At 65.8% G+C, this 24,032-nt stretch overlaps 1 protein-coding gene across 3 annotated transcripts in view; it reads right to left on the reverse strand.

The window, feature by feature from the left end:
• Positions 1-24,032, reverse strand: part of VAV2 (vav guanine nucleotide exchange factor 2) — a 102,347-nt gene that overhangs the window by 4,189 nt on the left and 74,126 nt on the right. The window contains exons 6-25 of one of the 3 annotated variants that reach the window (XM_059658439.1): positions 21,704-21,802; positions 20,845-20,913; positions 20,202-20,302; positions 19,944-20,043; positions 18,785-18,880; positions 18,117-18,185; positions 16,023-16,109; positions 13,782-13,867; positions 12,952-13,084; positions 10,582-10,691; positions 8,475-8,576; positions 8,080-8,168; positions 7,784-7,800; positions 7,037-7,058; positions 5,636-5,763; positions 4,873-4,947; positions 3,936-3,988; positions 3,173-3,289; positions 1,541-1,628; positions 444-567 (exon numbers count right to left, since the gene is read on the reverse strand). In XM_059658439.1, the coding sequence (XP_059514422.1) occupies positions 444-567; positions 1,541-1,628; positions 3,173-3,289; positions 3,936-3,988; positions 4,873-4,947; positions 5,636-5,763; positions 7,037-7,058; positions 7,784-7,800; positions 8,080-8,168; positions 8,475-8,576; positions 10,582-10,691; positions 12,952-13,084; positions 13,782-13,867; positions 16,023-16,109; positions 18,117-18,185; positions 18,785-18,880; positions 19,944-20,043; positions 20,202-20,302; positions 20,845-20,913; positions 21,704-21,802 (1,765 nt within the window). Of the gene's footprint in view, positions 1-443; positions 568-1,540; positions 1,629-3,172; positions 3,290-3,935; positions 3,989-4,872; positions 4,948-5,635; positions 5,764-7,036; positions 7,059-7,783; positions 7,801-8,079; positions 8,169-8,474; positions 8,577-10,581; positions 10,692-12,951; positions 13,085-13,781; positions 13,868-16,022; positions 16,110-18,116; positions 18,186-18,784; positions 18,980-19,943; positions 20,044-20,201; positions 20,303-20,844; positions 20,914-21,703; positions 21,803-24,032 lie in introns of all 3 variants that reach the window. The other 2 variants (XM_059658438.1, XR_009447760.1) reach the window with 2 other exon arrangements.

A 24,032-nucleotide genomic window follows, 5' to 3' on the forward strand; every position in this document is an offset into this window, starting at 1 on the left:
GGATGCCGAATGCTCGGGCCAGCCTGCCCCCCACTCCAGGGTCCCCCCCGCCAGCCCCTGGCCTGGGCCGCAGGGCCCGGTCTGCACAGAGGTGCTGGCCTGGCTCCCGCACAGCAGGGCCCTGGGGGGCTAGGGCACCGGGAGGGATCTAAGGACAGACGGGTCCCATCTGTTCTCTCCCCATGCTGACCTCAGCAAAGGCAGCCAGGCTCAGAGCAGCAGCTCAGAGCGGCAGTCCTCACCCGACACCCAAGACCCCCGGGGCACCGGCTGGGGAGGGTGCTGGTGACGGGCTGGGGTGCCAGGGCCACTGCTCTGGGCCTAGGTCAGCGTGGCCCACGGAAGCCTTCCTGAAGGCAGGTGGGCAGTGGGGCCTGGGCCGGGGAACTGGGGCAGAATGAACAGCTCCGGGGAGCACTGGGGTGCCGGGGGCCGGGCACTACCTGGGGACCGGCTGGAGGTCCTGGAGGCCGCACGTTCCCGGGACTTGTAGGGGTACTTGAGCGTGGTGTCCAGCTGCTTGAAGCTCTCCTTCAGAGAGTGGCACTGGTAGTACTCCACCAGCTCCTGCAGGACACGCCCACTGACTGCCGCCGCCTCCAGGCAGGCCTCCTGGGTGTCCCGGCCGCCCTCTGCCATCTCCTCAGGTTCACACAGGGGACTCCTCTCCTGGACCCTCGAGAGCCCCCCTCCTCCTCTTCCCCCAGCACCAGGCCCAGGGCGGGTGGCCGGCATCCCAAAGACCTTTGAGCCAGTCATTTCTCTCGCAAACGTTTCTAAAGGAAAAGCCCGTGAAATGCTGAGGTCGGGGGTGCTCCTGCAACCCTTTATATGGAGGAAAGCGGGAACCCCACATGCCCAACACCAGGGAAATGCTTCTAGAAGTAACAGCCTGTCCAGTGGCCGAGGCCACGCGGGCACCAGCCAGGAAAAGGGGGAGGGGGCGCGGGCACTGACTGGCCGGAGAGCAGGCCGGGGCACGGCACAGCCCGGCCAGCGGTTCTGTTTGAAACATGACATAAGCCACAGCGAAGCTCTCCCGGGCGGTGCGGGGGCTTGTTTACTTGGCGCTTCTCGGTGGCCGCTGTGGGTCTAAGAGCTCAGAGGGTCTCAGTACATGGACCGCGTGAAGCAGGAGAATGATGGGGTCCAGCCTTAAAGTCGCCTCAGGAAGGACTGTGCCGTGAGCTGCGTTGGCTGGGCTGTGACCGCGCAGGGGGGGGCGGGGAGGCAGGGAGAGGGGCCGGCGGGGCAGGGGTGCTGTGGGGAGCAGCCGGGGGCGAGGTTGGCCCACACCAGGCCCCACTGGGCCACGGTTTCCGGCTCCGGCAGGAGGACCGGCTGGGCCCTCCCTGTCACTGTCCACCACGGTCAACCCACCTGGCCCTTTGGGGGACTCGGGGGACAGTCCTGACTCAGGGGCCCCAACTGCCCCAAGGCGTGGGGTGCAGGAGGCCTCTCCTCCTTGGAGTGGTGGCATGGGGGCCAGGGCCTCCCCCGACCCTGGGGCCAGGCTGGCGGGAGCCGCAGAACCGCGTACCAAGAGGCTTTCAAACTTCTTGGCTTCCGTGATGTGGATCCAGCTGTCTTTCTCCACCACCTTAATGTGCTTCACCTCGTCGTTGAACCTGGCAAAGTGCACGGCGCGGCGGTCACTGACGGGCCACACGGCCCTGCCCCTCGGGGGCCCGACTCAGGAGCCAAGCCCCACCTGGGCCCTCAGCTCACACCTGCTCTCCAGCCCTTGCCTTTCAGTCCTCCCCCCGCCCCACCTGCTCCGGGCCTGCCTCCGACAGCTTGTCTGTCTGTCTGTCCGCCTCTCCTGCCTGAGCTCCAAGCTCCCAGCCCAGCCTGCACCGCGTCCCCCAGCTACTTCCTGACTCGGGGTTCTGCTCACCCTCCTCTCTGCCCTGGGACCCCTCCGCCTCCCGTTTCCCCAGCGCCCGCGAGGCCTGCGCAGCCAGGGTGGCAGGTCAAAGGCCTGACCGTGGCCCGGGGGCCTGAGGAGGCAGCTTTGACACCATCTCCTAATATTCTCCCACTCCACACCCTGGTGCACTCCGGCCGGCCCGGCCCTGGCTCTTCCTCAGACACGCCAGGCACATGCCCACCGGGCCGGCACTGGCTGCCCCTCGGCCATCCTCTCTGTGCCCTGTGTCCTCACATCTCAGATCCCATGTGGCTTTACCGGCGAGCCTCCCGCCCCCTCCCCGGGTGCCATGCACCCTTGCAGCTGACACCAACCCCGAAGACCCACAAGGAAGAAAATGCCACACCAACACCCCTTACGACAGCAGACGCTAAACCTTCAACCACCGGATCTCTCCACACCGACGTCTACACAAGCCCCACGCATACGCAGGACGTCACACCACAGCCAAGTGGGGTCCCAGGAAGGCGAGGGTGGTGACACAGGCCGCCCTGCGTGGGGCTCGCACCCCGTCCCGCTGACAGGAGGCCCCTAATCCCTGGCCTCCCGCCTGGCCCAAGACTCCTGTCCAGTGGGTGTTCGATGCCAACGGTGACCAATCACCAACAGATTCTGTCTCTTGGAGAAGTGACAGCAGACCCGGGGTGGGGGTCGGGGGACAGCTCTGGGCAGGAGGGCACCCCGACTTAAGACCACTGGCGGGAGCTGCAAGATGGCAGCCACGTGACTCTCATGCTCTCCGGGGCCCCCTGTGGGGCGCTGGGCAGCCCCTGACCCTCCCAGCATCCCTGCCTGCTCTGCGGCCGAGCTCGTCCAGCCCCTGACCCTCACAGCATCCCTGCCTGCTCTGCGGCCTAGCTCGTCCAGCCCCTGACCCTCCCAGCATCCCTGCCTGCTCTGCGGCCGAGCTCGTCCAGCCCCTGACCCTCCCAGCATCCCTGCCTGCTCTGCGGCCTAGCTCGTCCAGCCCCTGACCCTCACAGCATCCCTGCCTGCTCTGCGGCCGAGCTCGTCCAATCCCTGGAACCTAGAAACGTCTGGCCGAGCTCGCAGGGCAGCTGTGGGCCGACAGCAGCCAGGATACTCACACCGGTCCCGGGCCAGTGAGGGGTGCGGACCCGTGGACACCCTTTCACCTCGAGCGTGTCCAGGTTTGGGCGCTACCTGCCACGGCCGCCCAACCCAACATTGACCTGCAGGGGGCGTGGGCTCTGAGGTCCGAACGGCCTCGGGGACACGTACTTGATGCTGATGGCGAAGCGCTCCGCCTCAGCCGGCCGCTCGCGGACCAGGTAGGTCCCGCTGGCGTGGGATTTGAGCAGGTTGTCCGTCTGCTGCCGCTCCATGTTGCCTGCGAACCTAGAGCGACGGAGGAAGCGAGGTGGTCACGCTGAGGCCGGTGACGGCTCCCGCCCGGGACAGCAGCGCCCATCTGCAGACGAGCCCGCGAGGAGTGAGGGCCCCGCACTGCAGCTGCCCCTGCTGCGGCCACCGCGGGCGGTCACTCTCGAGGCAGCCTGGGGACCTGGCAGGCCGAGACGAAGCCAGACCCCGGGCCGCCTGCACTGCGGCTCACACCAGAGCGCCACCTCACACCTGCAGTAAGCGAATATCCCACTGCTCCCAGCGAGCTGCTCACGTGTAAGCACGTGGCTAACCTGGCCTTAACTACACCACTCCCACATATTGTAGCGACCCTTCATGCAGAGAGTGCAAGAGGGCACTTCACTCTCCCAACTGCACCCCCTGATGACCGGCTCTGGCAAAGGAGGCTGCTGCCAGGGATGGGGGAGACCCCCAGACCCAGGCGATCAGGGCCGTGGAGGGACCAGGGCAGGGAGCTGGGCTCCGCTGCCTGGAGAACCCAGACCTGGCCTGCTCACGGGCTTGTGGGCCACCCTCACAGCCCAGAGATGCCCCCCACAATCCAAGGGCCACCCCAAAGCCCAGGGCCACCCACAGCCCAGGGGCCACCCCTCAGCCAGGGCCACGCTGGTCGGCTCACCAGGGGTAAGCACTGTAGTCGATCTCCCGGGATGGTAGCCGGCCGATGGGTGGCTGCAAAAGAGAACACGGGTGTTAATGCCTCCACGGGGGCCGTCCACACAGTGGGGGTAAAGGGGGCTTGTCAGCAATGACCTGGCCCTTGGGCCCCGGAGCCACTGGACTACGGGGTCCCTGAAGGCAGTGACCAGGACTCACCACCTCTGAGTGACTCAGTCGGTTTGAATGAGTGAATGAATGGATGAGTGATGATTGGTTAAGTGAATGAATGAAGGAGTAGCAACCAGACACCGGGCACCCATCCCCGGGAGGGTGACAAAGGCTGCAGAACTTCTCGGGGGCCACGAGCACCCCACAGCTCTCAGCGCTCAGCCCGAGGCCCCAGGGCAGGCATCATGGTCTCCAGGGGGCAGCTGCACGCAGGCATGAGCCCCCAACTGCCCCTGGTTGGGCCACAGGATGGGCAAAGCCTCAGACTACCTATCCCCTTCCCACCCCTTCACCGTGCAGATGGGAAAACTGAGGCCCAGAATGGGGGGGACAAGACCGGCCCCAGGCCACCCGGTGTTAGCGACACTTCCTCCTCTGCCGTGTGGTGCCCTTGACCTGCCAGCAAAGCCGGTCCCAGACCCCAGGTGTCCTCCTGCGCCCTCCGTCCCCTGGGCAGGGAGGCCGCACAGACGCTGCGTGCAGGGCAGGGGCGCCAGGGGCCAGGCGGGCGCTGGGACAGCTCCTGGTGTCGGGCCCTTTCTGGGTTTCTAACACCCATGACGGAATGCAACCCCCACTGGCCGGGTCCTTCAAACAGGAGGGCACCCTGCCCTGGGCCCACCCATCTTCTCTGGGTGCAGAATGCTCCGGGGCCAGCTCACGGCCGTCAGCCAGGTGGCCCTGGCGAGGACGGCCCCGGACCCGGCTCCAGCTCCCACCACGCTCACCCGTCCGTCCACAGGGCACGGCTTCACAGACGCGCTGGGGAAGCAGCCGGACTTCCTGGTCTGCACCAGCCGCCCCTGGAGCAGAGGGAAGGGCACGGTCAGGGCCGAGGGTCTGGCTGGGGGTTATGTGTGTGTGTGGGGGGGGGGGGTGCTCACTGTCCCCCAGGGACAAGGACGGGGAAGGGCCATTCCCAAGACGCATGTGCCGGCATCACCTCCCGCTGTGACCTCCGCTGACCTAACCCTTCTGGGCAGGAAGGGGCCTCCCCGCGTCACAGAGGAGAACACTGAGCCCACGGAAGGCAGGCGGCTTGCTCCCAGCTGGAGCTGGGGCAGGGCCTCACCTCCCGGCCGCTGCTCCCTCTCATCCACGCAGACCCCATCTGGGAGGCCAGGGCGTCTGGGAGGCCAGGGCGGGGGCGGCTCAGCCTCGCCCTCCCCGTCCCTTCTGCCTGAGGAGCTGCCCCGGGCCCCTGGCAGCTGCCCCCCGGCCCTGCGCTGGCACAGCAGCAACGCGTCCCTGCGAGGCCACCGATGCTGACGGCCCCGGTCACACCTGGGAGGGTGTGCAGGACGCGGGGAGGCAGCAGGCGGACGGGACGCCAGGACGGCCTCCGTGAGGGCGCCGCCCCCCTCCCAGGGAACAGCCACCGCCTGAGGCCCCGAGGCCTTGCCCACAGCCCTCTTCCCTCCACCCCTGCCGCTCACCCCCACACACCCTGCCTGGGGTGCAGGGGCCTCCACCTTCCAGCCCAGGACCTACCTCCCACCACTGAGACTCGGGGTCCCCTCTTAGCAGCTCAATCACGTCGCCCGTCTGGAAGGTCAGCACCGGCTTCCCAGGGGGAGCGGGGTTGCCGTGGTAATTCTGCACAGCCACCATCTTGGGACCTGTGGGGACAGGGGGTGGGGGTGGCTCAGGGATGCCATGCTGCCCGGACTCCCGCGTGTCCGTGTGTGTGTGTGCACGCGGGCGCGGTAACAGGCTAGGGCAGTGATGGCGAACCTGTGACACGCGAACTCATTTTTTTGGTTTATTTTTCTTTGTTAAATGGTATTTAAATATATAAAATAAGTATCAAAAATATAAATCTTTGTTTTACTATGGTTGCAAATATCAAAAAATTTCTATATGTGACACGGCCCCAGAGTTAAGTTAGGGTTTTTCAAAATGCTGACACGCCGAGCTCAAAAGGTTCGCCACCACTGGGCTAGGGGGCCGTATTCTCAAATGGCATTTCCCGTGTTTTCCTTACACGCCTCCCCCGCTGGGACCAACAGCGGCACCTGCAGGCGGCGAGCTCCCTGGGTCAGAGAGGGCGGGCCGCGCCTGGGATGCACCAAGGCCACCCCGCTCACTGGTAGACAGCTCTGGGGCTGACATGGGGGTCCTGGCTGAGCCCCCTAGACCTGCAGGCCGTGCCTAGAGAGGCCCTGCTCTGGCCCGGCCGCCCCGCCTGGGCCTGTCTGCCAGGCCCGGGCCCGACGCTGCGTCCCAGCTCACGGTGCTCTCAACACTCAACACTGAAAACCCACGTTCCGGGCCCCGGCCGGTGGCTCCGTCGGTTAGAGCAGCATCCTGACACGCCAAGGTGGCAGGCTCAGTCCCGGTTACGCAAGAACCAACCAATGATGCGTAAACAGATGGAACGACAGATGGGTCTGTCTGTCTCTCACCCTCTCTCTAACAGCGGTTCTCAACCTGGGCTGCACATTAGAATCACCTGGGCATCTTTTTAAAATCCTGATTTCTGGGCCTCATCCTCCGGAAATTCTGTGTCTTTGTGATGGGGTGGGGCCACAACATTAGTAACAAAGAAACAGAATTTCCGGAGGAGGAGGAGGCCCAGGAATCAGGATTTTAAAAAGATTCCCAGGTGATTCTAATATGCAGCCAAGGTTGAGAACCACTGCTCTAAAATCAATTTTTTTTTTTAAAGAAAGCCCCGTTCCTGTGATGCAGCGCAGGCTGTGTGTGTGTGTGTGTGTGTGTGTGTGTGTGTGTGTGTGTGTGTCATGTGCGTGGCGTGTGCACGTGGTGGGAAGAGGAGACAGAACATGGGAAAGCAGCCGCGCTCCCGTCTGCTCGGCTTGGGGCCCTAGCGGAGGGCCCAGGGTGACCCCTGACAAGGACGAAGACGAGAAGGTCCGAGCCCGCACTCACCTGGTCCCGCTCCAGAGGCGTCCTGTGAGGGCAAGGACAGACGACAGGGCTGAAGGAGGCGGCCCCATGTCCGACACTCCCCCACCCGCAGGGAGAAGGGTCAAGGCAGGGAGGGGGCGGGGCAGGGGCACGTCCTAGACTCCTGCTCCCCTATGTGACAGCCCCCCACTATTTCTACTATCTCCTTCACCTCTGTGCCCCTCTACAGCCCTGGGACATCCACCCCTTCCCTCTCCCATCCTTACCCTTAACTCCCACCTCCTCCAGGGAGCCCGCCCTGACCACCCCAGCCCTGGAGCCTCGCTGATCTGAGCCTGGGTTTGTTGCCTGGGACAAGTCCCATCGCATTCGCCTAGACGCCTCCCCTCCTCCAGGAGGGCGTCTTTGCACCCCAAGCAGGGCCAGTGAGCACGCTTCAGTGCTGGTTAACTTGACCGGACCCCACAGCTGGGGCAGGCCCCAATGCCCACCCCACAGTGACTTCCGGGACTACGTCCTCAGGGCAGCTAGACGGAGGGCTGTGAGCCAGAGGGGGCAGGTGGGCAGATGCAGGTGACCAAGCCGGGCACCCATGGCCGCGAGCCAGCCAGCGGGCAGGTGGGAAGGGCGGCAGCCACCAGGGCCCTCGTGACCACAGTGGCTGCCTCGCCGGCGCGGCCCAAGAGTGCCGAGAGCTGGCACCGCGGGCCTGGCTGCCACACAGGGCGCGGCTCAGGCAGCAGGAGGAGGACAGCGTGGCGGACTCACCGCGTCAGCAGGCGAACCTGGAAAGGAAGCATCAGGCCTCAGAGGGCGAGCCCCCACCACGGGGACCGGCGCTCGCCGCAGCGGGCGAGGTGCGCTTCGAGGCCGTGCGTGTCTGACAGCGGCTTCAAAAGGTGGGGGACTGCCCGTGTGGTGAGACCCCAGCTACAGATGCAATGACCACGGCAAAGCCGGCGGGCTTAGGGGCGAGGGCGCGCTCACAGCAGGAGGGGGCTGGGGTGTCAGGTGCGGCCCGAGGACCAGCCCCCGGGGTGCATCGCGGGGGCGGCGGTACTCACTGATCTTGCAGGGAGGCGTCACCTCCAGGCACTCCTTGTGCGCCCCGACGCCACACTTGGTGCACAGGTAGCCCTGGTAGAAGGTGCCCCTGTGCCGGGGAGGGGGGGGAGGTGAGGCACTGCCCAGGTCCCCACACCCGGCAGCCGCAGGCAGGGCCCACAGAGCACCAGGCCCGCCCCGCTGTCCCCACAGAGCGCCCCGGGCCTCTGAGACCCCGTCCCGCTCTCCCCGAGGACAGCCCCGCCTTGCTCTGCCGCCCACACCGCGCCCGGGCACCCACGGGCACAGTCCCCGCCCCTCCCGGCTGGACCTGAGCGGATGGCCCCGCCCAGGGCGGTGGAGGAGGTGGTCAGAGGCGGTGGGGGCGGGCCCCGTGGCGGGGGGGGGCCCTCACCGGAGGAACATCCTGCAGGCCTTGCAGTTGGTGGTCTTGTCGAACGTGTACATCTGGAAGCTGTGGTGGTTGGCGTTGGCTTTGTCGGGCTTGACGTTGGACCTGGTGGGAGGGAGGCGGCAGGTCCCCTGAGCCCCACGCCAGCCGGGCTGGGCCGGGACGGAGCCCGGTCTGCCCGACACCCCGGCTGGACGGGGGTGCTGCACGGGCACGAGAGGCCTGGGTGCAGGTCATGGCTACACCCTGACAGGGTTTGGGTGGGGCAGGCGTGGGCAGTGGTCAAGACTGAGCAGAGGAGCTCTTCGGGGAACTCATCACGGGGACGAGTCAGCAACGAAAACCTCAGAATGAACAGTGAGCTGAGCTCCCCGCAGGCACCCTGGGCATTGAGGGGGCGCGCGCTGCGTCTATTCACCCGGAGGTACGTCCCCTGTCAGACGGCGCGAGGCCGGGGCTGGCGGCAAAGCCAGCAGGCGGGATGGGAAGTGTTCATAGAGGGCACCGGGGAGAAGCTACAGCCTGAGAGCCGGGGCAGATGTGCAGGAGACATCATCTATCTTTTCCTTTTTTAAAAAATACATTTTTATTGATTTCAGAAGGAAGGGAGAGGGAGAGGGAGAGAGAGAGAGAAACATCAACGATGAGAATCATGGATCAGCTGCCTCCTGCACGCCCCCCACTGGGGATGGAGCCTGCAACCTGAGCCTGTGCCCCGACCGGGAATCGAACTCCCATCTCCTAGCTCACAGGTCGACGCTCAGCCACTGAGCCACGCCGGCAGGGCGGTCATTTGTTCTGATGTGTCCCCATTCGACGCCCTAACAAACCCCTAACCGCCTCCCTTTCACCGCTAGCTCACCAGGAGGAAAAGGCAGGGCTGGGCGCGCCTGCCCGTCTGACCGCAGAGTCTGAGGGCACAGGACCTGCCACTCGGGCCTCGGGTCCAAAGTGCCTGGGGTCCCCAATGACCCACTGATCACCTTTCTCTGTTGGACATAACGGGCTCCTCCTAGATTTCATGGAATAGTTCTGCGGCTTCCACAGAAGGTGAGAGTCACAGCCTGGGGGCCCTGGGGAAGCGGTCACCAGGGGTCCATCTGGCATTGCGACCACTGCTGGCCACGCAATGCCCTGCCAGACAGCCGTGCAGGGCTCAGCCTCGGGGCAGCGGGCAGCGGAGCCCACCTGGGCCAGAGGAAGAGCCCCCCTGCCCGGGAGATTGTGAAACAGCCAGGATGCCACGAACGTGGGGCTGGGGGTGACGAAGTCCATCTCAGTCTCTGGGCATCTGCCCTCCCCCTCCCCTGGGTCTCCCGAGCCCCCACGCTGCCCCTGGACTCCCATGGCCGTCCCCCCCAGGATTCCCGAGCCCCCACACTGCCCCCTGGGCTCACATGGCCGTCCCCCCGGGATTCCTGAGCCCCCACGCTGCCCCTGGACTCCCATGGCCGTCCCCCCCAGGATTCCCGAGCCCCCACACTGCCCCCTGGGCTCACATGGCCGTCCCCCCGGGATTCCTGAGCCCCCACACTGCCCCTGGACTCCCATGGCCATCCCCCCAGGATTCCTGAGCCCCCACACTGCCCCCGGGACTCCCATGGCCGTCCCCCCAGGATTCCCGAGCCCCCACGCTGCCCCCGGGACTCCCATGGCCAGCCCCCCAGGATTCCCGAGCCCCCACACTGCCCCCGGACTCACATGGCCGTCCCCCCAGGACTCACATGGCCGTCCCCCCGGGACTCCCGAGCCCCCACACTGCCCCCGGACTCACATGGCCGTCCCCCCGGGACTCACATGGCCGTCCCCCCGGACTCACATGGCCGTCCCCCCGGGACTCCCGAGCCCCCACGCTGGACTCACATGGCCGTCCCCCCGGGACTCACATGGCCGTCCCCCCGGGACTCCCGAGCCCCCATGCTGGACTCACATGGCCGTCCCCCCGGGACTCACATGGCCGTCCCCCCGGGACTCCCGAGCCCCCACGCTGGACTCACATGGCCGTCCCCCCAGGACTCACATGGCCGTCCCCCCAGGACTCACATGGCCGTCCCCCCGGGACTCCCGAGCCCCCACGCTGGACTCACATGGCCGTCCCCCCGGGACTCACATGGCCATCTCGAACTGCTCCATCCACTTCCGCTTCGTGTCCTCGGTTTTGCAGAAGAACTGGAAGCCCTGCTTGCCTTGCAGGTGGATCAGGTAGAAGCCATAGGACCACTGCGGGGGGAGAGTGCGTGTGCACACGGGTACAGTGCACTCCTGTGCGTGTCTATGCCTGCGTGTGCACACGTGTGTGCATATGCACGGGTATGGTGCCCTCCTATGCATGTCTATGCCTGCGTGTGCACACGTGTGTGCATATGCACGGGTATGGTGCCCTCCTATGCATGTCTATGCCTGCGTGTGCACACGTGTGTGCATATGCACGGGTATGGTGCCCTCCTATGCATGTCTATGCCTGCGTGTGCACACGTGTATGCATGTGCACGGGTACAGTGCACTCCTATGCATGTCTATGCCTGCGTGTGCACGTGTGTATGCATGTGCATGGGTACAGTGCACTCCTATGCATGTCTATGCCTGCGTGTGCACGTGTATGCATGTGCACGGGTACAGTGCGCTCGCATGCATGTTTGTGCCTGTGTGCACGTACGTGTATGTGTACAGTGCCCTCGTGTGGGGGTGTGGACATGTGTGTGCATGTGCATATGTGTATGCGCAGGTGCATGTATACAGTACACTCATGTCTATGCCTGCACACGTGTACATGGTGCATGTGCAGACCCCTCTCAGGACTTCCTGGGACCCCCTCCCGCCCCCTCCACGGTGCGCCCTCAGCTGAACTCGGCTGGTGCAGCCGGGTCCCTAATGGCTGAGCGGGGTCCCCGGGGAGCCCGTGTTCAGGAACTGGCCCCGGGCCTTCCATCACCGCCCACCTCCTCTCACTTCCTAAATGTGATGCTCAAGAAGCTCACTGCTCTGAGGCAAATCACCCGAAAGGCACAGGGAGGGAAAGGCCATGGGTCTGGGGCGCCCACGGCAAAGCCCCACACGCTGCCCACCCCTCGGCCGCCCCCAGGCCTGGCACCTCAGGGGCTGCCAAAGGGGCCCCGGAAGAGGAGTGTGGAAACCCCGGGCCCAGGTGTTAGAGATGGTGGAAGGCAAGGAAGGGAGGGGGGGACCAGAGAGGCAGAGGGGAAAGGGGGGAGGGAGGGAGGGAGGGAGGGAGGGAGGGGGGAAGAAAGACAGAGGGTGACAGAGGGACACTAGGCAAACCCCTGACCAGCCATGGCCTTAACCTCCAGGGAACGGAGCAGCGGGGGGACCAGGCAGGGGGGGCGGGCCTCACTTGAACCCTCTGTAGGAGGCAACCCCTTTCTCCTGCACACACATCATCGTCATGATAAGAAACTAGACGAGGAGGAAGAAAGCCATGAGCCGCCCTCCTCGGGCCCTGGGGCCCCAGGCCCCCACTCCCGGCTCAGGAGGGAAGTGCCGCATCGGCCGGAGGTGAGGGAGGCGGGAGGGGCGCAGGCGCTTACCATTTTCCCATGAGACTAGGCAGCATGAGGAGAGGAGAGGAGAGGAAAAGGGGGGCGAGGTCATGACGGGGCTCACAGCCCAGGGCACTGACCACTGCGGAGAGCCGGGGGGCGGGCCGCCGGGCCTCCCTCCCTCAGGGGAAGGGCCAGGGCTGGGACCTGGGGGAGCGTCAGCCCGGAGCCTGGGGCGTGGCCTCAGCCCACCACCTCTGCGCCCCAGTAGCTTGTCTTGGACCTCAGGGTTAGGCGGGTCCCCCCAACAGCTCTTCCAGGCGGCAGCCTCATTCTACACTGTAAGCTCTGAGGTCCAGGGTCTGAGTCTTTAGCACCCTGGCTCCTGGCCGCACACCAGCTCAGGGCTGCACAGTAAGTGCCCGAGCTCTGGGTGCAGAGACCTCTGCAGAAGGAGGACTGAACAGAGAGAGCAGGGTAGCCCCATCCCCAGCAGCCGTGGTCCCACCCCCACCAGCCACGGCCCCACCCCCACCAGCCATGGCCCACTGACTGGGCAGCAGTCTGACAGCTGACACCAGGCCCACCCAGGGCCCTTCTTGGCAGGGTGGGCAGGGGCAGGAAGGCCTGCTTCCTGCAGGGCCAATGATGACTGGAGTCGGGGGCCAAGGTCTAAGACCCGACTCCCACCCGAGCACTTGGCTGGGTCCCTCTGCTCATCCCCTCACTTGGGCACTGCGATCCTGGCCACTCCCGCTCCCAGGAAGATTCAGAGATGAAAGCCAGGGCTGGGCTGGGCCGGCACAGGGGGGCGCCTTCAGCAGGAGTCACAGCGACAAGAGGATGACTGACAAGGGAAGCCCTGCCCCACTGCAGCCCACCCTCTCCCGGGGCCACTCCGCGACACCCCTCAGGGGGGCATCACCCCGGCCCCTGGCCTGTGCGCCCCGCTGCCCCACCGTCCCCCCAGGACCGGGACCCACCTTCTTGATGTCCTTGTTGTTCATGGGGTCGTCGGTCACCTTGTGGGAGAGCAGCTCGATGACCTCCTTCAGCTCGTAGCTGTAGCCCCTCCTCTTGCAGACGATGACCACCTTGTCGAACAGGAACAGGTACCTGCCCAGGGCGCGGCGGGGCGTCAGCACGGCCAGTGCACCGCGCTCCCGCTGTGCGATGGAGCCCAAGCCCTGTCCTCTGCCTGGCTCACCCGCTCACCTGACCCTCGGCCAGGTCTCAGCTGCTCAGGTACGACTCCTCCAGGAAGCCCTCCTTGACCTCACCCATGGCCCAAGGTGCATATGGACTCCTCCACCCCCCAGCTCCTTCTCCCACTAACTAGACTGGGAGCCCCGCGTGAGCCGAACCCGTGTGTGCTGTGACCCCAGCCTCGGCCCAGGCCTCGCACAGAGTAGGCGTGCACGGAGGACTGAACAGCTGCCGTGCCAGCTCAGCCAGAGCCGTCCCTGTCGCCCGCCTGGGCACTCCCTCGGTCATTTGGCAAAGGCTCATGTAGCCACGCTCTCTGCCTGGCTGCTAGGAGCCTGGGAGCTTGCCGGCCAAGGCCTCTGGCTGCCCCCCAGCCCAGCCCAGCCCAGTGCCGGCCGCGGGCAAGGCAGCCCCATGAGGAAGAATGGTCCCCCCCCCACCCCCCGCCCGGCCCAACTCTCGCCGAGAAGGAAGGAAGCAATTAAAACAGAGCAACACAAAGCCGGGCGGGCGGGCAGCTCTTTCCAGCAGAAAAGCCGTTTCCACGCCGTGGGGGCGGGTGCCTGGCCGGGCTGGCGCCACCGCCCGGGACGCCCGCCCCGCTCACCTGTCCTGCTTGGTGTGGTTAACGATGGACCGGACCTTCAGCTCCCCGTCGATCTTCGGCCGCCCGAACTCCTCCAGTTTCACTTGCTGGACAGACGGGAAGGCTGTTAGCGGTTAGCTGTGCCAGGGCAGGCCCGTCCCATCCCCTGCCCGGAGGCAGGCCCGGCGTGCACCAGCCCCGGGGGCCGATCCCACGGAGGCGGAAACCCAGCTGAAGAACCCGGTGGGTCCCGGCTGGTGCTTCGAACAAGGGAGAGCGGGTGCCGAGGAACAGGCCTGCAGGCTCCTGTGCCCAGCCCGCCGGGGCCTGCCTTCACCTCCCAGGAACAAAGAGCCATTCACGGTGGGCGGTGCCCCCAGGCCCCCGTGGTGTGGTGCCCAGAGCAGGGACCCGGTAGGAAAGGCCAGACGCCCAGCCCGAAAACCAAGTTCAAGGGAACAAAGGGTGTGTGCCAGGCGGAGGGCGGGCGGGCGTTGGTCCTGCCAGCAGCTCGTCTTCCACGGCACAGGCTCCCGTCACCCCCCGCTCTGCTCGGTGGGGGTTCCGTCCCCGTTGTCCGTGAGGCTTGTATCTCGGCCGCTCTGCTCTGGCTCAGAGATGGTCTCTGGACACGGACCTGCGTGGTCCACGCAGACAGGGAGGCTGAGCCCTGCCCTCTGGTGGCTCCGGCACGAATGCGGACCCTCAGCTGCTCAGATACGACTCCTCCGGGAAGCCCTCCTTGGCCTCCCCCACCTTGAGGAGGCCGTGTCCGCGTGGTGCTTCAATGGGCGGGTCTCAGCATCTTCTTCTGAACTCTCGGAATTTTCCAGAAGCTGCTAGGGCCGGACTCAGAGCCCAGCGGCTCGGTGTCTCAGAGGGAGGGCGGAGCACCCTGACAGCGACTCCTCGTAGCCCCCACGCCTCCCCTCTAACGTGCAGGACGAGCCGCCACGGGGGACGGGGCTCCAGGGAGAGCGGCTGCGCGGGGCGCCTGCTCACCAACGGGCCGTAGTTTTGTTTCTTCAGGAACACGTGTTACTCAGACGCTACACGAAAATGTCTAACTAACCAACAAAAACCGTCTTTTTTCGTGTAAAAGTGATGCCCGGGCATCATGGGGCACCGAGGAAACGCTGCTGCCGGGGACCCTGCCGGCTCCGCTCCGCCAGGCGCCGAAGGCACTGCACCCCAGTCCGGGCCCTGGCCCTGCCCCCTGCCCCGGGCGCTCGATTTTGTTCTAAAGGAAGGAAAACGGAGCTGTACCCTAACGCTGTACCCTGACGGCTTTCCTTCACTCGGACCCGGTACGAGCGTCCTCAGGCGCGTGCGCACAGGGGGTCCCCTTGGGCTCTCTCGACCCCGGGGGTGAGGAATGGGCAACGGAGACCAGGTGGGGCCTGGGCGCCCGGGAGCTTCCTCTGCCCAAAGCTTCTGCATGGGTTTGACTCCCACAGAGACTCAGCGGGACCGGCCGAGTTCAGGGACGAGGGCGCGTCGTGCAGGCCGGCGGCTCTGAGCCAGGGCCAGCTCTGTGCCCAGGGGCCACCTGGAGACGTGCGTGGTCATCACTGGGCTCCCCAAGGGTGGGGGTGCTACGGGCATCTACTGGACCATTTGCAATGCACAGGACAGACCCCCAGCAAAGGATGCGCCCCACGTGTCGACAGAGAGGAAGTGGAGGAGCGCTGGGGGACGCACTGGCAGGTCTGCGAGACGTCGGCTGGGACAAGCAGGGGGTGCCCACTTCCGATGGCCCAGCTCCTCTCCCGCAGGTCACAGCGGCACCCAACGCCCAAGGGTGACTCTGAGAGGGTCCCGTGAGGTGCCTGCCTGACGCCCAGGGGGAGGGGAGAGCCCAAGGGCAGCTCCCAGGACCCGGCCGGACAAGGGTGAGAACACACTTCTGCTTATTCAATATGGAGATCGTGAGAGACATTTTAAAAATACACGTAGTACGTGGACATGATTAATCTTCACCCTCTGGCCCCGGCCGGCGTGGCTCAGTTGGGTGAGTGTTGTCCTACGCGCCAAAGGTCACGGTTCGATTCCCGTCAGGGCACATGCCCGGGTTGTGGGCTGGATCCCCAGTGGGGGGTGTGCAGGAGGCAGCCGATCCATGATTCTCACCTCTCTCTCTCTCTCTCTCCCCCTCCCTTCCTCTCTCTCTGTCCCCCTCCCTCCCTCCCTCCCTTCCTCTCTGAAATCAGTAAAAATACATTTAAAAGAACGATCTCCCTTCCTTGGAGAGCCGGCACTTACCAGGTTCTCTATGGAGCTCTGGAACTCGCTGATTTTCTTCAGGGTCTCTTTGTCCCGCTTCACTTCATTTATGTACATTGCCAAGTCCTGGGAACCAGCAGTGTGGGCGGGGTTAGCAGGCCCGGCCGGCGGGCGAGGGGGCTCAGCCCCACCCCATCCCGCACCGCCCAGGGCCGGGCACTTTCAAAGCACCTGCAGCCCAGCCGGCGGGGCTCAGTGGTTGAGCGTTGACCTGTGAGCCAGGAGGTCACGTCTCAAGTCCCGGTCGGGGCACATGCCCGGGTTGCGGGCTCGATCCCCAGTGAGGGGTGTGCAGGAGGCAGCCCATCAATGACTCTCTCTCATCATTGATGTTTCTGTCTCTCTCCCTCTCCCTTCCTCTCTGACATCAATTTAAAAAATATATGTTTTTTTAGCCGAAACCGGTTTGGCTCAGTGGATAGAGCGTCGGCCTGCGGACTGAAAGTTCCCGGGTTCGATTCCGGTCAAGGGCATGTACCTGGGTTGCGGGCACATCCCCAGTAGGAGGTGTGCAGGAGGCAGCTGATCGATGTTTCTCTCTCATCGATGTTTCTATTTCTCTATCTCTCTCCCTTCCTCTCTGTAATAAATCAATAAAATATATTAAACACACACACACACACACACATATATATATATATATATATATATGTTTTTTTAAAAGCACCTTTCACCATGTGGCCAAAGTGGCTGGCTCTCAAAGCAGCAAGACAGTGAGAAGGGCCAACCCCACTTGACAAATAAAGAAACTCAGGAAAACAAGGTCAAACCAACCCCAAACCACACCCCAATCAGTGGGCCAAGAACCCCAAGCCCCAGCCTCCTGAGCCCCTAGGTGAGAGTAGATAATCAACAGCCAACCAGACTCGGATCAACAGTGTCTGAGCCCTGGGGAGGGGCCACCCCAAAGCCACCGCCTCCGGACCCTCAGCTGCACCGGGGCGAACCCCACCAGCTGTCCATGTCATGCAGCCTCCTGCTGGCCACCAGGGGGCAGTGCCCACTGCAATCCAGAGGGCAGAGCGACTGGGCAGGGCACCCAGCGCTGTGGAGAGCCAGGGGACCCGCCCACCCCGGAGAACCCAGAGGGTGGCACAGCCCCTGCCCAACAGGAGCACAGGCTGCCGTGGGTGGAGCCGCAAGCCAGGCCACAATGGGGCCGGTCCGGCCTCCCCACAGACCTACTGCCCGGCCCCACGAGGAGCCCAGCGGCAGAACCAGACCCGGGGCAGAACCAGACCCGAGGCAGAACCAGACCCGGGGCAGAACCAGACCCGGGGCAGAACCAGACCCGAGGCAGAACCAGACCCGAGGCAGAACCAGACCTGAGGCAGAAAGGCTACAAGCGGCCGGCCAGCTGTGCGACCACTGCAGCCACGCGGCGCAGGCCACAGGCCCACACGGACGTGGAGTGAAGTCCCCCAGGAGCACGAGGCCGCTCAGAGGCGCTCTCAGCGCGGAGCATGCACAACGGGGAACGGAATCCTGGGACCACCCTCCCAGGAAACGCCCCCCTGCCAAGACTGGGACACAGCGGGGGGGGGGGGGGGGGGGGCGGGCTGCCAGCACTCAGAGTGGGGAAAGGATGGAGGGTGTTCAGGGCCTGGCGTGGCCAAGCTGCCTGGGACCCGGGCCCGTGGCAAGCCCACCGCCGAGCCACCCCGGCACCGAGGCCCCTGCACGCCGAGGAGCCCGTGCCCGCCGGGGCAGTGGGAGCCACAGGAGGTCTCGGGGCAGCCGGGACTCCAGCTGAGCTCCCCTTCGGGAGGCGTAGCTGCCAGTGGGTTGGCACAGGCCCGGGAGGCGGGGGAGGTGGTGCGGCTCGGGCATGTCAGAAGTGGAAGTCCCAGGGCTGGGCAGCAGGCAGCACAGGCCAGATGCCCAGCCTGAGGCCAGGGCCTGGGAACCTGAGGCCCCAGCGGACGGCGGGAAAGCCTGCAGCGCCCCCGGCCCCGGCCCTCTGCCCGTCGGTGGGTCTCCCCCGCCACCCTGTGCCCTGCTCTGCTCCCTGCCCCCCAGGAAACGCTACATCTAGGGTCACAGCCCGGCCTCTCCCTGCCTCAGTTTACCCACCTGCATGGCTTCCAGCGCTTCCTTCAGCTGCTGCCTCTCAGGCCGGTCGGTGGAATGGCTCAGAAGTTCCTGGGGGGGGGGGGTAAGAAGGGAGCCATGGGTCACCCCTCAGGGGGTCCTGCCTCTGCCCTCGCCCCCACCGGGCACAGCGTGAGGCCTCCTGAGACAGACGGGCTCAGCCGGCCCCTCCAGCAGAGAGTGGGCCCCCACCCAGGCCACACACTGCTTCGAGGGAGGGTGTCCCCAAGTCCTGTGGGTAACAGGAGGGGCGCTAGCAGCACAAAGCTGGGTGCTGAGCCCCCAGGGAACAGGTTGGTTCACGCAAGAGCCTCCCTCGGCACCTCCCAGAACCAGCGTCGCCCCAGTCCGTCTGCCCAGGGCTCCCTATTCCCATTCTCCGTGGCTGCCGGGAGCTCAGGGCGGCTAAGGCGCAGCCACGGGAACGCTCACTCCTGGCCGGAGGAGGCGTCCCGCCTCTGCCACTTTCTCTGCTCGCTTGCCCACTTCATCCTAGCTCTCCTTCGTACACTTACTGGGCAAACGGCACAGACAGCAGCTCCCGGTGCCCCTGCCGCCCTGTGCGCGAAGCACGGCCGGCGAATGTCTGCTGGTTCCAGCCTCCCCGTGGCTCCGCCCTGCCCGGCCGCGGAGGGAGGCCGCGGGCTCACCTTCAGGAGGAGGTGGTACTTGAGCACCCGCTGCATGGGCACCACCAGCAGGTCCTGCAGCTTGAACTTCCCGTCCTGGACCTTCAGCGAGCATTCCTGGGAGTCGGGGCAGCAAGGCGATGAGGGGCGTCCTTGCCCGGGGACGCTGGACCCCAACGCTCCCACACCCGGCCGGGGGCAGACCTGAGGCCGGAACTGGGGCCCGGGCGTCCCGTCCGTGTCTGGCCTGGCTCCCAGAACCCCCTCCCCCATCACCAGGTGCGGGCTGCCGCCTCTCACAGCCTCGGGTCTGCAGTGGCCACACGAGGACTGCAATTCGGGGGCTGGCGCCCACTGGGCCTGCCTCAACACCCTCGGGGAGCCGGCTCACATTAGGGGGACCACCTGCGGAACCAGGGGCTCCCCCACATTGCCTGGACACCGGGCATCCCCGCACTGCTGAGCAAAGGGCGCCAACACTGGGACGCAGGATCTGACGGGAACCCCGCCGGGGAGCAGCCTGGCACCCCAAGGAGGGGAACGAGGACAGGGTCCTGAGTGGGGCTCATGTGGGAAACCCCACAGGAGACCGGCCCTGAGCCCGGGCGAGGATGGAAGCGGGGGGAGGCTCCACAGCTCCCAGCAAACATCCGTCACTGGGGTCCCCTTGGGGTTCACGTAGGCCAGGGTCAGGGGTCGGTCCCAGCCCCACACTGAGCCAGATCCGGTCCTTGGGGCCTACCTCACCTGCACCCAGGGGCTCAGGCTGTCTTTTGTCCCGGGACAGTGCCCTCCGCCTGCTCACTGCCCACCCACAGAGGAAAAAACCACCGGCTAAAAACCACACAAAAAAGTCCTATCAGCCCAGCCAGCGGGGCTCCGTGGTTGAGCGTCAACCTATGAACCAGGAGGTCCCGGTTCGATTCCCCGTCAGGGCACAGGCCCCGGTTGCGGGCTCGATCCCCAGTGTGGCGTGCAGGAGGCGGCCGGTCCATGATTCTCTCTCATCATTGATGTTTCTCTCTCCCTTCCTCTCTGAAGTCAATAAAAATTTAAAAATTTAAAACAGGAAAAGTCCTCTCACTACCCCGTCCCACCTTCCCGGACGGGGTGAGCAGGAGGCCATGGAGCTGCAGCCTCAGGCGGGTGAGCCAGGGGCCGGGCCGGGAGCCACTGTTACCTCCACTTTCAGCCTGAAGTCCTCCCGGCTGGCGAGGAGCTGGTTCAGCGTGTTCTGAGCGTGCTCCATGTGGCTGCAGTACTCCCCGTAGATCAGGAGCCTGGGCATGCAAACGCAGACATGTAGGTTCACACGTGTGCACACACGTGCACACACACACACGCCACCTGCGGCGGGCGGCACACAACCAGGGGACCCCGCCGGTGAAGCCGCTGGTCAGCTCTGCACTGTCCCCCAGCCGGGAGGGGCCGCACCCACCTCTCCTTGAACTCCAGGAAGACCTTGGCCAGCGTGCCGCCGCCCGCCATCATGGCCACGTCGATGGCCCGCAGGAAGCTGTGGTGCACCCTGATCAGGTCCTGGAGGGAAAGCCGTCGGCACGTGAGCGGCACCAGCCAGAGGGCCACGCGTCCCTGTTCGCTCTCGGACGGAGAGGCCCGGGCGTGGGGGTGAGTCCCACATAAGTGTGGGTGTAACCCAGCCAGGAGGGCCATGGGGCTGGCTGCCCGAGGAGGCCTGAGCACACCCAAGTCCCCGAAACCAAGTCCCTCCTCTCATCTGCCAGCCACAAAACACCCCTTAGCCAGGACCCACGGAGCCCTGGGCAGGGACGCAGCGCAGCCCGGGACCTGGGTACAGGCGTAGCCCGGGACCCAGGACAGAGCCCGCAGGTGGGCATAGCCGGGACCCGGGACAGAGCCCGCAGGGGGGCATAGCCGGGACCCGGGACAGAGCCCGCAGGGGGGCATAGCCGGGACCCGGGACAGAGCCCGCAGGGGGGCATGGCTGGGACCTGGGACAGAGCCTGCAGGGGGGCATAGCCGGGGCCTGGGACAGAGCCTGCAGGGGGCGCAGCCCGGGACCCAGGACAGAGCCCGCGGGCAGGCACACAGAGCCTCACCTCCAGGTTGATGAAGACAGCCACCATGTCCGCCGGGCTCAGCACCAGCCTCAGGGGGCCCATGTAGTTCTGGAAGACAGAGCCCGATGCTGCCTCAGCGCGGGGGGCAGTCACCTTCCAGGCCACAGTGCGGCCAGAGGGGCTCGGACAACCCCGCGAGGTCAGGAGCTCCCTGCAGGCGGCTCCCATGCCTGGCCCGGCCGGTGCCCAGTGCTCGCTGCAGAGGACCTGGGAGGCCCGGCTCTGCTGCGCGGGGCAGGCGAGTGGGGCCTGAGCACGGGCCGAGCACACACCTGCTCCCTGGGGCACTCGCGTGTGCTGGACACGAACCCACAGCCACCACGGAGCATGGCTAGTGTCTGAGACATGAGAAACTGACGCCGGGAGGGGAGGGCGTCACCCTCATGCACCTCTGGACGGTGACAGGGCCACGGTCCCCGCCTGCGCCCTGAACCTGCCAGGAGAGGCTCTCCACGCCCAGAAGCTCCCGAGCAGGCAGTGGTCCTGCCCGAGCTGCCTCGGTTCTTACAGGTGCAAAGGCCACTCCCACTCGGGGAGGACTCGCGCCTCTCCTCTCCGGCCCCTTCTCCCCAGGGGGCCTGTCCCCACCTCTCCCGGCCAAGGGACCGAGCTGGAGGAACTGTCCACATGGACAGGCTGCCCTGGCCTGTCTGACTCAGGTAGCACACCTACCTCCAATTGGGGAGGGGAGGCCTGTAAATATGGTTACCCCCAAAGCACACGGCACGCCCTGGCTGAGGCCCCCCAACACCACCCGGACGCATCAGACAGGGGTGGCCCCTGCCCCGGAAGGCCGAGCCCTGGGGAGCTGGAGCCGCCGCGCAGGGGCCGAGCCCACCTTCTCGATGTCCTCCAGTGTGCGGTAGTACTTGGCCTCGGTCTCCTGGATCTCCAGCAGGCAGCACGTCCTCTTGTCATCCTCCGTCATGCCCATTTTCTACGGGCGGACACGGGCGTGAGCAGGGACGCCCACCAGGCCTGCCACCCGCTCACCGCCCGCTTGGCCAACGTGGGACCGGATGGGAGACAGAAGGGCCCAGGCCTTCCTCCCCCTCCCCACTTGCAGATGAGGAAACTGAGGCACGCGGAGAAGCTGTGGCGGGAACCTGGGAACGGGTGGCAGTGCCAAGGAAGCGCAGCTTCCAGGCCAGGGCGAGCCCCGCACAAGCCACCTCCGGCATAGACAGCACGTGTGAGGTGCTTAAAGCACCTACTGTGTGCACAAGGGAGCCTCTGACCAGCTCCCTGAGGACCCGTGTCCGCCAACTGGATCCTCAGCTGGTGCCTCAGAGAAGGACACGGATTCCTCACAGGCTGGCCCTTCCCAGCGCCCACGGGCTGCAAGCAGGGCCCCTGGGGACGCGCCACCGTGGCCGGGCCTGCCCCCACCTCTGGGGGGACCAGGGCAGGTGGCAGGCTGACCAAGACTGGTCACAGGGCCGGGGAACGGGGGGTGATGTGAGTGCAGAGGCAGCCACGCTCCCGGGCCCCTCAGCTGAGCCGTATGTGCCCGTGAGCGAGGCCCTGGGAGAAGGAGCTGGCACCCGTGGCATGACGTTCGGACCCAGTATGCCCTGACCATCCTCCTCCTCCAGGAAGGCCAGGCCCTGCTGGGCTCTGCCGGGGCCGCAGCTCCAAGAGCCACGCGGGCACATGCCCCAGGGCCAGGGTGGCAGCCCTGCTCAGCCAGGGGACTGCACTGTTACTCTCGGGGTGCCACAGGGATGCTGAGTGGTCCCCCTAAAACTGCATAAAAACAGGCCGACAGTGTCTCCCAGGATAGGCCCGCGAGGGGGAGACGCCGCGGGCAGCCTTACCTGCATGTACCTGATCTGAGAGCGTGGAAACAGACGAGAGACCCAGTTAGCACCCAGCTGCACGTGGGGGTCAGGGAGGCCCGCGCATTTAGCCCACAGCCTCAGGGATGCCCGCTGCCGGCAGGTGGGAGGGACAGGCCCGGGACCGAGCACATGGCTGGTCTTCCCACGTCTGGGCTGAAAACCACACGTGCCAACCTCTGGCTTTATCTTCCTTCGCAAAAGCGCTGTCCCCATGACCTCAACTGGGACTGCGGGGGGAGCACCAGCCGTGGCAGGGGGTGGCAGGGGATGAGATACACCGGGGTGGGTCCCAGAGGGCGTGGCGGGAGGCCCACCCACCCGGGATGGATGCGCGGCCTGTGAGCACCAGCCCAGGGCGTTAGGACACTGAGCAGAGCAGGGCAGGGGCGCCAGCTTATGGGGGGGGGGGGGGTCGAGGGGACATCATCTCAGCCCCAGGTCCCGCTGTGTGGGGTTCAGCACCAGGGACAGAGAGAGCTTGGGGAGCGCCCTCTCCAGGTCTCCGCGGGCCAAGCACCGTGGGGGGGTCTCGGGAGCCTGTGACCCGGGCTCCGGTCCTGTCCTCGCTCCAGAGGACACCGGCTCCCAAAGGGCTGGGGGAGCCCAGAGGCCGGCCGGGCTCCTGGGCAGCTGGGGGCGGGGAAGCAGGGACCTCCAGCAACAGGCGAGGGTGAACTTCCAGCCCCCAACACCCCCCAGGGGGGCAGGATCGCCCGGGGACAGAGCGAGACCTGGTTACTGAGGGGAAGGGAAGCCACCACACCCTTCAGGGCAGTTTCGGGGCTGCGAGCACCGCTCCCAGCATGTCCCGTCTCCCCCGCGTGATGCCGGAGGGGCCACAGGCGCCCAGAGTGGGAAAGCCTCTCTGAAAGGCCGGGGGAGCGGCTCCCCGCTTCCTGTGTTCGCCACCACTGCTCACTCCCACATGGACCCCGAATTCCCTTTCTGAGACATTCCCCATTTCTGGTGTGAAAGCAAATGGCATCAAAAGCCTCCTGAGGTGGCAAGTGGCACCTCCATGCCCCTGTGTGGGGGCCCGAGGGGCTGTGGCCAGGTCCCCATCTCCCCGGCCCGGCTGGCAGGACCCGCCTCCCCACAGCAGCTGTGGGCATTAACCCCGCACTGCAGCCCACGGGCGTCCCAGGCTGTCAGCCTCCTGGCTGGAAAGACACCCTCGCACACAGAGGACGCACAGCTGGCTGACTGGGCTGATCGCGGGTCCGTGCTGCCCAGAGAGGCCGGTGCGTGCAGTGTGAGCTGCCGCGTGTGGCGTGAGCGGGGCTCCCGCTGCGAGCTGGCGGCTCCCGGGCGGGAGGGACTCCGAGC

The sequence above is a fragment of the Myotis daubentonii genome, chromosome 11 (genome assembly GCF_963259705.1).
Source record: "Myotis daubentonii chromosome 11, mMyoDau2.1, whole genome shotgun sequence".
In the NCBI taxonomy this organism is placed as follows: Eukaryota; Metazoa; Chordata; class Mammalia; order Chiroptera; family Vespertilionidae; genus Myotis; species Myotis daubentonii.